At 36.2% G+C, this 17,031-nt stretch overlaps 1 protein-coding gene across 3 annotated transcripts in view; it reads right to left on the bottom strand.

Moving 5' to 3' along the window:
- Positions 1-9,180: 9,180 nt before the first annotated feature.
- Positions 9,181-17,031, bottom strand: part of LOC106876941 (cytokine-like nuclear factor N-PAC) — a 68,643-nt gene continuing 60,792 nt past the window's right edge. For all 3 annotated transcript variants that reach the window (XM_014925718.3, XM_014925709.3, XM_089365446.1), the window contains 3 exons: positions 15,163-15,342; positions 14,625-14,749; positions 9,181-10,948 (listed from right to left, as the gene is read on the bottom strand). In XM_014925718.3, coding sequence (XP_014781204.1) covers positions 10,874-10,948; positions 14,625-14,749; positions 15,163-15,342 — 380 coding nt within the window. In that variant the 3' untranslated portion in view covers positions 9,181-10,873. The remainder of the gene's footprint in view (positions 10,949-14,624; positions 14,750-15,162; positions 15,343-17,031) is intronic.

Below are 17,031 nucleotides of genomic sequence, written 5' to 3' on the forward strand. Positions count from 1 at the left end.
GGTAGGAGTATGAGTCAGTGTGTTTGTAGTGGATGGAGGTAGTGAAAGTGGAGTGGTGTATGTTGACCGAAATGTTGAGAAATGCGACGGAAGTATCGGAAACAGTGCAGGAGAAATCGAGGGCAGAATGGAAGAATTGGACAAAAGAGCGGAAGGAGTCTAGTCGTTCGCGGGAGAGTGAGGTCGCACCAATACAATCATCAATGTAACGACCGTATAGTTCGGGAGTGGGACCAGTGAATCGTGAGAACGTAGCCAACAAACAGGTTCGCATAGTTGGGGCCCATTCTCGTTCCAATGGTCACATACACATGCATACAAAGTGGTATCAAAAATTTACCTAAGTTCTAACTTCATTTCCTTCAAAGTAGTCACCTTGCGCAGAAATACACTGGTCGCTGCGTTCCTGCCTCTTTTGGAATCCTAGCTAAGTTCGGGAAAGTGTTTCTCTATCGCACTGCAAAATTGCTTTGGTATGTTGGAAATTGTTTGCTTCCAGTATTGTACTATGTAGTAGTTGTGGAATTCCTATTACTTTGATCATTATTATGTATTGTGTGGTTGTTAGTGTTACAGCCTTTCTTTCTTTCGTGGTGGCTCTCTGCATGTCTGGGGCCCTTGTTATCATATTTCTTTGTTGTGTACACCTGGAGTAGTTTACTTCTAAGATTCACAGATCTATCGCTTCTGCCGTTATTTCCACTAGGTAGCGGCACCCGAGATTCCCTCATGTCTGTATCTTTTTTACTACCGTCCAAGCTGCATATTTTTTGGTTCTATCCTATGTGTTTCTCCTTCTCTTTTGTTATTGTTTTTTCTATCCTCTTATGGGGTTTATCTGGTTGTTATGGTTATTTTTTGAGATGCAATTTCCTATCTTACGTGTTACCTTATACTGATCTATTTTGGTTTGGTTCACGGTGCTGTACTCTAATTCATCTTTGTATACTGCATCTTCGAATGCGTTGTTTTAGTAATTTTCGTTTAGTTTAAATATTTTCTCGTTAGCTGACAGCCTAGATATGCGGGTGGAAACGTACGCGCGCGCACACACACACACACACACAGTTCAAATTTACAGAAAACAAAACACGAAGACAGGCGTATGAACAACAAGCATGTGTATTTGTTTGATGCTCGGGAAAAATGGAAAGTCTCTCATGTTTTGAGCCTACGCTCTTCCACAGAAAGGAATAAGAGGAAATAGACAGAGACAATGGGGGGAAAAACGTGTTAAGTTCAATGGTAATAATCCTCGGATGGAATTTATAAATATTTAAATGCATCACTCGTTTCCACAAATCACATGCCTCTTAAGATCACAGTTCGTATTCCTGGGATGATTACAGTGTAGTCCCTAGTATCCGTGGGCATCGGGTAGGTCGTATTCATGGATTCATTTCTTCAGGATGTTTAACAGACGGTTGTTTATCCCTTTTGACCAATGAGAAGGTTGGCAGAGTTATGTGGGTATTTCTATGAGTATTTGGTGGGGAGGAGGGGGAGATGATGAAGGAGAGGAATGAATGGTAATTAAATGGGGATGGAGGTGTGTGTGGTGATGTTGGACTTATTTTGCTATTCACTCTGCAGATGTTAAGGGTGGGTAGTACATTCCTTTGTTCAATCTCATTTAAGGCATGACTATTTTCAATGGAGTCTGAAGCAAACAGGTCAGCGGGTGCAGCCTTCAGCTGTTGGAGTTCATTGTCTGAATTGATAAATGATACTTTTAATTATTTTAATTATTTCTAGTGGTACAGTGGTATTGTATACAACATCCTATACATTGGTTGGTTTGTTTATGTTCCTTCCTTTTTCTATAATATATAAGCTAAGGGCGGTTGATGTTATTCTGTTTCAAAATGTTTCTTTCGAATTCCAGAAACGATAATTTGCTTTTATGTTTACATGATATAATCACTTCGGAGTGTCTATTAATCACATTTTCCCTGGATGTGATGATTTCCAGAGTTTCCCCTAGACATATGTTGCATACCCGTGATGTTCTGATGTATGGTGTAGCATTTTCTATAATAGACCAGTGGGTAGTATGCTCCACTCCATTCTGTTTGAACTTCCAGGCGAGGTTCGATAGTTATGTAGAGTGCCTTTCGTTTATACTGGAAAATGATGTAAGATGGCTACGCAGACGATTTTTCATGGTGTCTCCGGTGCCACCGATGTACGCGTATTTCAGTGTGCCTGCCTTCACCTCACATTTGTAAAGTACATTCTTTATCATGCATTTGTTGTTACACCTGCATTCCTCTTTACGTCTGAAGTTACATATGATATTATTTTTTTCCATTCTCCCAGTGGAGTTACAACTGATTGTCACCCTTCTTCTTGTAGTCATGTACTCATTTTCCTTATGTATGGATTGGATTGTCAATTCTGTGGTGTTGTCTGGATCCGTTTTTGCTATTGATGAACTTTTATTACCCCTCATGTACTGTGCTATGATCTACGGTTGCTCCGTATTTCCCCTCCCGTTGCATTTTATTTAGTTTGTGTATGTGATATTCAGTTTGTGTATAGATATTGTGAGAGGTCGCGTATGCTAATTTTACATTATGTCTGTTGATGATTTTGTGATATTTGGAAGATCTTGGGAAGTGCCTCTCTAATGCTGCGAAGAATTCCTGCCCTATTTTGGATTTTATTTCTGAATTGAAAATTGGATTAAACCAAGTAATTTCATCACTTATTTTGCCATTTCATTGGATACATCTATTGGGTTCGTTAGTGTATTTTGTTTCCTTTGCTTCTACTGCTTTGCTATTTCTATTGGCGTTTAACGGTATCCTTCTTTCTACCTTTGGTTGCTGTTTCCTGGCTTCTGTTTCATATCTACCCTTCTTAGTGTCATGGTTTTTTCTTTCCTTTTGGTCCCTGTTATATTTACTGCTTCTCTAAGTTATGATATTCTGCAGTTATCTATATGATTATCTCTACTATTAATAATATTTTCTGGGTATCCTGCCTTCTGTCTTATTCTGTATCTATATAATTCTATCCTTATATCCTGCTCTAGCTAGTGCTGAGTTGTAATATTCGGCGTGCAGAATCGTTAGCACGTCGGGCGAAATACATAGCGGTATTTCGTCTGTCTTTACGTTCTGAGTTCAAATTCTGCCGAGGTGGACTTTGCCTTTCATCCTTTCGAGGTCGATAAATTAAGTACCTGTTATGTACTGGGATCGATCTAATCGACTGGCCCCCACTCCCCAAAAGTTTCGGACTTTGTGCCTAGAGTAGAAAAGAATATTAGAATATTCGACGTGCACATCGTTCATCCGCGGATAGTCTGTATATTCTATTACACACGCTTCTTGGGATACTTCGCAGTATATGTTCCGGATGGTTGGATCCTCGGCTCACAAATTTTAAGTTCTCATTTGGCTTATGGAACGGTTTCCCTCGATGAGGTTAAATTTACCTCTAGGAATTTCACCACTCTACGATTTTTTCTATTTCAATTTCCAATCCAAAGTTCTTGAAGAGTTTTAAGTTTTTTCTTCCATCTTTCTATTTCTATATTGCTACTTTTTTGAATTGTAAACAATGTGTCGTCACTATATAACCTCACACACACACACACATGTTCGGGATCCTAGATTGTATTTGCGATAATAGGTATATTCCTACTATATCGGTCACCAGCGCTGAGCTACTAGATCCCATTGTTATGTTGAATGAATCTACCGTCTGATCTAGTCCAGTTTACCTCTGTATTCTATTATAGTACTCCTAGCTCCAAAATTATATTTATTTCTTCCCTAGTGAGGTCGGAGTTGCTCTTTGCGAACAATAATGCCTTGTTTAGTAGAACTGGGCTTATGGACTGGTAGTGGTTCGATATGTCTAGCTGCACAAACTTGGTGTTATTTTTGTTCCTCTGGGGACAGAAGCAACAAGTAAGATCAGCCTAATTTTTAACAATACTTGCTTAGTTTCTGGTGGGCAGACATTGATCCTGAGCTGCTATAATAAATCCCTGTTTTTCATTTAAGTTCAAATGCAGCCAACCACTGATGAGTCATATTTCTATCTACATCAGAATAACTAGCAAATGAAACGTGTAATGGTGAATAATGTCCCCCCCCCAAAAAAAAATTAATTTTCAGTTTTGATATACAATTACTCAGCAAATAATAATATTTCTAGATTTTTCAACTTTAACATGGCCAAGGTCTTGGTCATCAATACAACTACACACTGGATTGCAATACAGGAATATGCAGATGTGCTTCAAGAGGTCACAGCTTGGATTTTACCCTACCTACATCATCATCATCATCATCATCGCCGTCGTCCTCGTTTAACGTCCGCTTTCCATGCTGGCATGGGTTGGACGGTTTGACTGATCTGGCAAAGATTCAACAGCTGGATGCCCTTCCTGACGCCAACCCTCCGAGAGTGTAATGGGTGCTTTTACGTGCCACCGGCACAAGGACCAGCCAGGCAGTTCTGGCAACGACCACGCTCAAAAAGTGTTTTTTACGTGCTACCTGCACGGGAACCAGTCCGGCGCCACTGGCAACGACCACGCTCGAATGTTGTTTTTCACGTGCCACCAGCACATGTGCCGATAAGGCGACGCTGGCAACGATCACGCTCGAATGGCACTTTTTACGTGCCACCAGCATAGGAGCCAATCCATGGCCCTGGCAACGATCATGCTCAGATATGCTTTTAATGTTCCACTGGCACGAGTGTCAATCAAGCGGTAACTGTCATAGGCTACATCAGTGATTTTGATTTGTTTACACTTGCCTCAATAGGTCTTTGCAAGCAAAGTTTATTGTCCAATGAATGAGGGGTATTCATAAATAGGCCAGTTACACCCCACGTTCGGATGTGCTTTTAACATTCCACTGGTACGAGTGCCAATCAGGCAGAAGTCATCGGCCACGTCAGCGATTTTGATTTTGATTTCACTTGCCTCAATGTCTTGAATTAAGGATATTCATAAGTGGACTGGTTACACCCACTGGCATAGGCCACAGGCTATGGTCTCACTTGGCTTGTTGGGTCTTCTCAAGCACAGAATATCTCCAAAGGTTTCAGTCACTCGTCATTGACTCGGTAAGGCCCAATGTTCCAAGGTCGTGCTTCACCACCTCATCCCAGGTCTTCCTGGATCTACCTCTTCCACAGGTTCCCTATAATTAGAAACTATCGAGGAAATTCCTCTAAGTCTGACTTACCCTGACTGATAAAAGGCAAGTCCTCTTGCTCCCACCTGCTATTTCCTTATCTTCAGCAGCATGCGCAATGTAGGACTGTAAGTTTTTTTTTTTTTTTTTTTTTTTTAAATCAGTTTCGTATTTTCATTTGGACATTCAGAAACATGAAACTAAAGAGTTATGGTTTAAGAAGATTTAGCTTCTAATAAATATATACATATATAGGCGCAGTCGTGGCTGCGTGTTAAGAAGCATGTTTCCTAACCACATGGTTCCAGGTTCAGTCTCACTGTCTGGCACCTTGGGTAAGTGTCTTCTACTATAGCCTCTTCTACCAAAGTTTTGTGAGTAGACTTGGTAGGCGGAAACTGAAAGAAGCCCATCGTATATGTGTGATTATCTGTTTGCCCTCCCACCACTTGACAACCAGTGCCGGTGTGTTTAAATCCCCAGCAGTTCAGCAAAAGAGACTGATAGAGTGACCAGGGATAAAAAAAAAAAAAAGTACTGGGGTTGATACATTCAACTAAAATTTCAAGGCAATGGCCCAGCATGGCTGCAGTCAAATACCTGAAACAAACTATATATATATATACTTTGTTCTCATCTTATACATACACTGCAACATCAGCTCTAAAACAGTGATGCCAGTGCTCCGTGACTGGCCCTTGTGCTGGTGGCACATAAAAAGCACCCACTACACTCTCAGAGTGGTTGGCGTTAGGAAGGGCATCCAGCTGCAGAAACATTACCAGATCAGATTGGAGTCTGGTGCAGCCGTTGGCTTTACCAGACCTTGGTCAAACCGTCCAACCCATGCCAGCATGGAAAACAGACGTTAAACGATGATGATGATGTGTGAGAGAGAAACAGTATTATCTTAGTATGTCCTAACAAAAGATTCAGTGTATGAAAGAAGAGACCTTTGCTCTACTGTTTTATTTACAACTTGGAGCTCCTGTGTTTGCATGACTTGCTTCAAATAGCAGCCAAATTTCCTTAAATCACCTTCTTCTGCCTTAGAAAAAGAGAAAGGCACTTTGACTAAAGTAGTTCTACGTACACTATTATCTGAGAAAAAAAAGAAAAAGACATGGCATCATGTGGAATATTTTTAATATCTGGTTGAGCAAAACTCACTTGCAGTGAGCAAGTGTCTTCCACTATAGCCTTAGACCAACCAGCCTTTATCAATAGGCTTGATAGATGGAAACTGAAAAGCCCACCCCACACCACTTACTATAGCAATCAGTGTTGGTTTGTTTACATCCTTTTTATTGTAAGGATGAAAAAATGAGCTTGGAGGGAAGGTCAGACAGCATGAAGCTTTAAAATGAAACCTACTACTATCTGAATATATAATGAAAGTTATAGTTAGAAAGAGAATTTACCAAAGAACCTGTACATCAATCCTAAAACCAAGGTATCCCCAAAAAGTATTAGTGTGGGTGCTAGTGCCACGTAAAAAGCACCCATCACTCTCTGTAAAGTGGTTGACATTAAGAACATCCAATTGTAGAAACCAAGACAAAACAGACCTGGTGTTACCAGCTCTTGTCAAACCATCCAACCCATGTCAGCATGGGAAACAAACATTAAATGTTGATGATGATGATTACAAGTTAATATCGAACAATGAGAATGAGTGCCTAACACCACATTGGTGGATAAATTTTTTATTTATTTATGGAGTAAGGCTACCATTCTTTTCATGCAACACAAAGTCCCTTAACAATTATCAAATCTGCACTTCGTCCTATTTTCTTTCTTTCACTTCTCCCCTAATTATCTTTCTTTCACACTCTTTTCGCTATAGAACACTTACCTACATATCTCTCTTCAGATAGGGGAAAACCAAGTATTCACTTATTCAGCAAACACTTGCTCCTATCCTATCTAACTTTCTTATCCTTCAATTACCCAACTCAGTTGAGGGGGTCTTATTCTGCAGATACTTGGTTAGCCCACTGGTGCTGGTGCCATGAAGTGGTTGGCGTTTGGAAGGACATTCAGCAGTAGAAACCATGCAAAAGCAGACACTGGAGCTTGGTGCAACCCTCTGGTTCATGTTGACCCATTCAACCCATTCTAAGCATGATAAAAGGAATGTTAAATGATGATACACGCACACATACATGGACACACACACACACATATATATATATATATATATATACACACACAAATATATTTAAGCACAGGCATGACTGTAAAACGTTTGCTTCTCAAAGTCTTGGGTTTGGTCCTAGTGCATGGCACCATGTTCAAGTGTCTTGTATAGCCTCGGACCAACCAAAGCCTTGTGAATAGACATGATAGATGGAAACTCAAAGAAGCCCACTGTGCATGTGTCTTTGTGTAGGCTCCTCTTCCCACCACCACCACCACTTAGCATAGCAATCAGTGTTGGTTTGTTTACATCCTTGTAACTTGGCAGTTCAGCAAAATGGAACCAATAAAATAAGTACCAGATAGAAAAAAAAGTACTGGGGTGAATTTGCTCAACTAAATCCTTGAAGGCAGTACCCCAGCATGGTCACAGCCTAATGACAGACATGTTAGCACACCTATTTCTGTCTTCATTCCTGATCTCTCTCCGGCCAGTAACCGTGTACTTCCTCTACAGCAAGACACTTGTATCTGTGTGTCTGTTTCACTCTAACCTTTCATCATCTGACACAAGATCTCCATCCACACTCAAAAGATTTTTTTTTCTGTCTTACAAGTACTTGGTGACTCTGTCAGTGCAGGTGCCACTTAAAAGCACCCGGTCCACACTGTAAAAACCTTGCCAAAACTGACCTTGCCTGTGCTTGTGCTACATAAAAAGTACTAAGTCCACTCTGCTGAGTGGTTGGTGTTAGGAAGGGGATCCAGCTGTAAAAATCCTGCCAAAACAATCACAGTAGTCTGGTGCAGGCTTTGGCCTGACTGGCACCTATCAAGCCATCCCACCCATGCCAGCATGGAAGGCAGACGTTAAATGATGATGGCATATATATGTGCGTGTGTGTATTATATATATATATATACACACACACATATATATATATTAGAGACAGAAATTTCACATCACCACCATGTTTATGGGGCACACATGTGTGTGTGTGTGTGTGTGTATATATATATATATATATATATATATATATATATATATATACGCACACACACACACGTGTTTTTGTGTATTGTGATAGTAGCTTTTCAAATTTGTAACTACTCTGATCTCAACTAAAATGCTAAGCAGCCGCCTTTTAAGAAAAAAGTGTATTTGTTTTGAAAATTCTTACAATTTATCTAAGTTTCCCTAAAAGTGTAATTATAGGTCATATCTTAAAGTTAATGGTCATACTTTATAATTCCTGTAAACATGAAATCTTGTGGCCTGAGGTAAATGTAATGTGGGGTGATGCCTGCCTGTATAATAAACAGTTTAAATGAAGTTTTAGCACTCTTGATCCTCACAGACAAATATATATAAATCACAAGAACATAAGGGGGAGCTATACTAGTAACCAAATTTTACAGAAAAGTTTAAGCAATGCTTTGTTGAAAACTTGTGATGGCTATAAACACCATATCAGCAGTTCTCAAACTGACATATACCAGCCCTTGCCTAACCAAAAAATATATGAGTAACAAAACATAATAGAACCTGTATCTATTATAATTCTTCCTTCTTTACCATGGTATTAAAGAAATTTAAAACCATTTTAATGGCAATGTGCCTGATTCCCATGCCAGTCCTCTTAGTGTCCATCCCAATGAAAAACTCTGCTCCAGATATGATAATGTGATTTTATGTGAGACTTAATTTTCATATGTTATACAATAAAATGGCAATTAGAAAAATATAGCAAGTTATAAAACAGAGAAAGGTAGGTTAACACAAACAAACTCATCTATGTCATATATCATGCAAGTATCAGGTACATTTGTAATAACATTAACGAAAGTCAAAAAGAAAAGAAAAGGAAAAAAAAAAAAGTAGCAGAAGAGAATTCCACTGTTTTTCAGCAGCATTTTATTTACGTAGAAGTTCAATATTGTATAAAGTGAACAATGATATTAGCTGTTGGATTCAAAAAGTAACAGTGATCAATAACCAATCATTTGAAACTTTTGAATCACAACTTTTGAAAAGGACATTGTGTAAAATGGAGGGACAACTACGAAAAAATATCCTATGTTTTCAAAAAAAAAAAAAATTAAAAATAAAATAAAATAAAATTAAAATTGAACTAATAAAAAGAGGATAAATTTCTATGTTGACATGTATATGATACATCATGATCAAGTCTTAAAAGTATGAATAAAAAGTATGAATTAATGAGTTAGTCTTAATGCAGTCTACTTGTCTACAATGATAAAACAATACATTTCATTGACTTGTAAATAGAACCATAAAAACGACTGAACAAACTATATGAAGCTCATCTTGCATGTTTGAATCAGTATTTTCCCTATCAATCCATCCACATATTTTTACATATTCACTCACTAATTCAGTCAAGGACCAACCTTTACCTTTAACTGAAATTTATATATCTATTAATATGGAATGAGAAAAATGATAGGTGAATATCCCAAAGTACACGGAAACAGAAAATATATGTGTAAATCTGCAGGGGAAGAAAACGTATGTATAAAATAAAATTAAAAAAAAAATACAAGTGGTATAATAAATTCATGACCTGAAATAGATCATGATGTAGTGAACTGAGGAATTTGAATAAAAATTATAGCTACAAAGGATTATTATAGCTATAAGGAATTTTAAAAACAAACTCAATATAAATTTGTACTAAAACAATTGCAGTAAAACTAATATTGATAGAAAATATTTTATAAATAAATTTTCAGTTTACAGATACTTTCTGATCATTTGCTGTAGACATTTAGCTGAAGTCACATTTTAAGAAAGCTGAAGTAACATTTGAATATCAAAAATAACACACAGAGACATTTAATCTTATCTATTTTTACAATATTTCCATATAAGAGAAATAAAAGTAGAAACTGATTCGAAAACAGTGGAATATTACATACAGAATCTCTAATTTATGCTATTATATACACAACATGATTAGAAATCATTTTTTTTTTCCTTCTGCTTTCAATGAAATGATGATATATTTTGTTGTGTTTTTTTTTTTTCTTAATATTTTCATTTTTTCAAAACTGATGTGAATATGAAATGTTTCAGAAGACAAAAGTTCTTCCTATTCACAGCAAATGTGATTGTAGCAGAACACAAGATCTCTTGACCAGGTGATTAATAGTAGTAGTAGTAGTAGTAATAGTAGTAACAGCACCATAACTACAGACATACTGTAGTTCTATGATACTTTTCATAATTCACAAGAGGAAAAATGCATTTAGACAGGAAGACAATAAATGAGAAAGAAATTAAATGATTTTTAGAAAATAGTATGATATTACAAAATGGAGGAAAGTGTCAAAACAGAGAAATCAATAATGCAATAATAATGTTATTACATACAGTAAAAATGATGTTTTGTTTATATCCTAGTAAGAATGCTGTCATAATGAAAATTTTACCATTACATTGTGTCGGGAGTCATTTTTATGAGCACATTTTTTTTTTTAGAAATTGTAACATGAAAACACACATTCTAAAATTTAATGGCAGAAGTCACTATTAAAAAGTAACATTGGAATTAGGCACTAGTGGCACGATATACAGCAGAAATGTCACTTTCACCATAACCCAAACGCCGAGCCTTTTTATAGAGCTGAAAAAGAAAAAAAAAATAATTATTACAGTGACATTACATGTACATATATTTTTAAAGAGATTTCAAAAAAATAATTGTTTCAAATTTAATCGTAAAACTTTTACAATGCACACACATACAGTTGTCTTTCAGTTCTACTTTAAGCACAATCTTAGTTTCAGCTGTTTTTTTGTTTATATTTTATGTGTATACTATTTAAAAATGCCACTTTGTTTTGTTAGTTCCATTCTGGTTTTCAATCCATTTTACTTTCCTTTCATTTCTATGATAGTGTGGTAGAAAGAACGCTAAAGTAGCACCTACAATAGTTTTTTTGTTTTTTTATATTCTGTTAAAATACTTTCAAGATTGAATACTAGTTTCAACTGACCAAACACAAACAAGTCACTTTCTCTACAAATGAAACTTAAAATATTAAATTGACTTCATAAAGTGCAATAGAAACTTCCAAATAATTTAATATGACACAGCAGCTATTAGATCAAGTAAAAGAAAGAAGACAATCAGGAACTTCAATAAATTCTAAACCTCCATACATGTACATTTATTGACGCCAAGGGGTCGATATCAACAACTTTGGAGACCCCTGATGTAAATTTAAAGAAATATGTTTGTAAGGGTTTTATTAGGAAAAGGAAAATATAAATAATTATAAGTACTGAAGGTCAATATGATCTGCTAAAACCTACAGACACAATTTAACATCATTTACAATAACATTAGTATGATGTTTCATTGCTCTATAACACTGTGTGATTTTTGTTTTAACAAAGGATATGCAATATCAAAATCTATTCCATGCACTGTTACAGAACAATGTCTATAAATATAAATTTGTGATAAAATTAAAATTCTAATAATTGTGAGATAATATTGGCATTTCTTGTGTTACAAAATCTCATTATGGAATTCCCCACTTTGTAAAAGTAAGATTACTAAGGCCCCTAATTTCAGAATACAGCTTGTAACTCAGATAAAATCTAAACCTTTTTTAAAAACATATGCAACCCATCCACTGACTCCAGTTTTTCTTTGTGCTTGCACTAATTCAACTCCTCCTCCATTAACATCAGTGTTCCATACTGGGATGGGTTGGACAGTTTAACAGGATCTGATGTGTTCAATGACTCCATCATACTTCCAATGTCTGCTTTGGAATGGTTTCTACAGCTGTAAGTTCTTCCTAACACCAACCACTTTACAGTATGAACTGGGTGCTTTTTACATGCCATCTGTACCACTTAGATTTCCAGGTAGCTTACAAAACTACAAACTGGGAAGGGACGGCAATTTCATGCTGAGAACATGGGATTTGCACTATAAAGGGGCAGGGGGCAGTACAGGATATTCTAGAGGATCTGCATAGCTACTCACACCTTGTAGGGGAAGGGGAGAGAAAGAGAAAATGAACAGTAGGGGCTGCAAGTGATAGATTAAAGCAATAAGGGGATCTTTTTTAAAACGAGGGCCACATTTTTCATTAATGTTTTACGTAGTGTTTTTGGTACCGAAAGACTTTCAAACTTCGTATACTTATCTATTTTGTGTTATAGAACAGAAAAATATTTTTGTATTCGAATTTATTTCATGTAAAAAATTGTCTTATTTCGATAATTTCAACCAATCACTGACAAGTATTCAGTTGTTTACATTTACTCCTTTGGCTGATTAAGCGATGTAAAGTGTATTTAATCTCCATACCTTCGTTTTATTTGCTTTTTTCATTTTAAATTTGCTTTAACCCTAACCCTAGGATTAGGGTTAGAGTTAGGGTTAGGGTTAATTGTTTCAGAATCGTTTGTTTATGTAGTCGGCACTTAATGTATATCGGCTGAATGGACGTCAGTGATTGGTTGAAATTACAGAAATACGACAACTTTAACATGGAATAATTTATGGATTTCTTTTTTTTTTAAGAAGACTAAGAGAAAAAGATGTTTTATATGACACATTCTACCAGTGTTCCAAGTTTCAAAGTGTTTCGTTAATGAAAAATGTGGCCCCCGTTTTAAAAAAGATCCCAATAAGGTATTTAGGTGGCCCCATAAGGCACAAATGAGTTGAAGAATCAGTTTACAAGATTGTATGAGAAGAACGAAGAGGTAGACTACCAGAATGGGTAGGGCTGAAAGGTGGATGAGCAGGGAGCCCATGAGGAGAATAGGGGGGATGTAGAAGAGAGTGGAAGATGGACAAGAAGCAGTAGTTAAGATGATAGCTGTCAACGATTGGGGTTAGTGATGAGAAGTATTATATGGTAGAGTAGTCTGCAGGACTGAGGGCAATGAGAGAGAGGCAGTCCTGAGCACAATACATAGTGGCATGTTTCAATGGAACTGGCCTTGTTTCTTTATTGATCTCAACACATTAGCATCGTTCCTTCCTCAACATGTGCACACCAACTGACCTCCGACTTGCTAATTTTAATGAAACCAAACAGTTCTTCCTTCCACTTCATTCCTCCAAGATACAGTACTCTACCAATATTCAGTATAACTAGAGACTGTCCACAAAGTGTAAATGAAAGCAGAAGTGCAAAAAGGAGTTGCAAAAAACAAATTATGTTGAATGTTAAACCAGATGTTTTGCAAGAGTACAGCCACATTATAGAAGCCTTAAACATTGTAATGGCTACAAAATGAATAACATGTAACAATGAGTATAAAATTAGGTCAAGGGCTCAAACAGTTATTCCATTCAATGCTCAGGCAATATTCTTCATAACTCCGAAGATGCACTTAAAACGGGATGGCTCCTGAGCCTGTGGATCAATGACCAAACTGAACTCAATGTGCTTATAAACACAATGGTCAAGTTTAGGTTAAAAGTTTTTATTATAATTTGCATAAAGTGAACATGCAACTTCTGGTGTGAAACCTTTACTTGCTAGTAAAGGTCTTGTTTCAAAGTTAAGAAGTGTCGGATTTAGCATAACATTATAGCCAAAGGAAGTTATACACCAGAGCAAGTGTACAATTTTGTTGAAACTCAGCCTTTTCATTTGTAGGAGAGAATCCTGCTGGAGATATGAAATTGAAACCCTTACTTGGGTATCATTCCCAGAGTTCAAAAATTGGTATTTTCATGCATAATAATGATTGTATCTCTACTTTTTTTTTAGAAAAAAAGGAGTTCCATTGAAACATGCCACCAGTTATTCAATCAATTTAACATTCATTTTTCAATCCTTGCTTGGGCCAGATTAAATTCACTGAGGCACGTTTTCTACATTTGGCTGCCCCCCCCCCCCCCCACCAACCCTCACGTTTTCAAGCAAGATAATCCCCAGTCATTTCAACAAATGACACTATGAACAGTGAGGCTTTTTGCTTACAATCACTGCATACACACATCAAGTCTTGGGGCAATACAAAATCAACACACACACAAGCAGGCTTCTTTCAGTTGCCATCTATCAATTTAACTTAAATGATAGTGGCCAACCCACACCCACAGTAGAAGGCTCTCTAGCTGACAGTATTCACACAATCAAACCAAACCCCTGGGAAATCAATGGGAAAATAGGTTCTTGCTTTACAGTAACATTTTCAAGAATGAATAAGGGATGTCTCTAACTGAATGCTACATTAATTTGAAAATAAGCAGTTGATAATTTGAATGAAGTGTGCTAAGCAATACAGTTTTATTTAGTAATTTAAAGAAAAAAAGTTACCTCATTTGCTGCAGCAGCAACATAAAGAGGCTGTTCAACTCTATCACCCAAATCTAATGCCAATCGTAGATCTTTCTGCTGGTGTTGTAAAGGAAAATGTGGATCATGTTTGTTATTCATTATGGCTGAAATAGAAATCAGAATTCAGCAGAAACTTACATTAGATTTTAAAAAATATATGCATATCTTCCAAATACAACTTGCAAAGACAAAAAAAAAAAGAAGAAAAAAAGTAAAATTTAGCTTTCAAGCAGGCTATCCTTCTGAGAATACAAATTGAAAGTATTAAAATTCGTTCCTCAATTATTCGTTAACAACAATCTAATATTCCGATCAATCCATAAAATGGAAAAAATTGGAGTGCTTCAAGCATGCTCTGCCAACTTGCATACCAAAAGCTCAAATTTGGAAACCTTTGTCAGGGAGTTTGATTTGTTTGGTGGCAAAATAAAAATTACTGGAGATGATGAAGAGTCATAAGATTTACAAGTGTAGTTATAAAACATCAATAGAACTTATAAAATACAAAGGTAATTACCTTGACTTTTGTAACAAACTGTAGTTGAAGCTAATGGACCTAAGGATAATATTGTTGCCACGTCTTCCTGCTCCAGGCCAGCTTTCTGAGCTAGAGCCATTGTTTCAGCTAAACTTGCCATCATTGAACCCAACATCATATTAACAACAAGTTTCATGCGAGTTGCCATCCCAGTCTCACCTGCAAAATGATTTGGTAAAAAGGTTGAGAGGATGTGCATTGGTAGATGAACAACATACATACATAATTATCCTTTATTATTTCAGCAGCAATGTCTTTAACTTTTACAATTACCACTCACACTTCAAACTGAAATTACCAAGATTATCTTTATACACTGTGATTATTTAGATCACCTTAGCAAACTGCTAAACTTTGGAAACCTTGGAAACAATTCTTATATTCACACAAATACATTTGATACATCTGTTTGTCCATAAACAAAAATGTTTTGAATACTGACATGGAAGCATGGTTAAGCTGTTTGCTTTGCAACTGCCCATAGAGTTAGAATCAATTACAATGAAAGGCACATTAAACATGTCTTGTATCAAAGTTCCATGTCAACCAAAGCCTTGTGAATAAAATTCAAAAGCCAAAAAGTGTACTTTGGAGGTAAATTTAATTCAGTAACCAGTTTAAGACTGCCATCATGAATTTTGAATCAACAATTCTTGCAAAGCATTATTGATCCAAAAGTGTCAGTATCCAACCATTCTTCAGATAATATTTTGTTCAAATCACCTGATGAAAATCTGGAGCACTGGTTACCATTTCCATGGATTTGCCATTAATCCATTGATAAAATGTCATTCAAAAAACTGGTTAACAATAATTTAAAAAAAAAAAAGTTTTGATGGAAAGAAACTCAGGAGTAGGTGGAAAATTCAGCAACATGTGCATCAATGTTAATAATAATCATTACAGAATGTAAATATATGATAGAGGAAAAAAATTAAAAGTTTTCTCCTCCCCCCATCATCAAGATCATAAGTTGCGCCATGGAGTCCACACATGACTTCCCACACTATATTCTTAATATACCATGAGAGCCACTGATATTTCCCAAAGGTGACGCCTTTTTATGGAACCTCACATTATTGTGGTTTAGACAACATTATTCCAATTTTAAGAAATGTACTGAACACATTTCTTTGTATTTTTTGGTTTTCAATTTAAATCAGTAGAAACTGAGAAAGGACCAGGTAAAAAGTGTCTTTGATAAATAAAACAATACTGTTTTCTGCTTTGTTGTAATATGACTGTAAATGTGTTACAGGAATAAAGAATAATTTCAATATAATTAATCTTAAAAAGATTATACTAAATCAGGATCCCTTTAATAAATATTAGGAAAACAAGAACTTAATTTCCAAACACTACTTTTTTTGGGGGCAATGTAATAACCCAGGTTAACCATTATAGCTATTTACTTTTTGCTACATAAATATGGCTTTATTGCACATTCTGAATGCTATGTACTAACTGGTTTATATCTCTTTTTAGTATCTTTTTCTTTCTGACGTCACAGATTTGAGACTTGTAACATAGTATCCTGATGACTGCTTCATCTTTCATTTTCAATTAGAAAGCTTTTCTGTAGTTTCTTCAAATCTGAGCTTTGAAGTGAAGGTTTACAATTGCTGATTTGATTCCAAATCAAACAATATTGTGACAAAGCTCTTCTCTAGTTGACAAGATTATTATAAATACAACCACACACACACACAATTTCCCTAACCATTTTCATTACGAAATTTACAAGTAAGTTGAGCTACTGCCTTCAGAAACAACATGTCCAGGCTATACAGGATAGTTTTGATAAAAAATAAAACTCCAAAAATATATATTACAGAAGTCAGCAATACA

This window comes from Octopus bimaculoides, chromosome Z (assembly GCF_046866305.1).
Source record: "Octopus bimaculoides isolate indiv1 chromosome Z, ASM4686630v1, whole genome shotgun sequence".
Classification (NCBI taxonomy): Eukaryota; Metazoa; Mollusca; class Cephalopoda; order Octopoda; family Octopodidae; genus Octopus; species Octopus bimaculoides.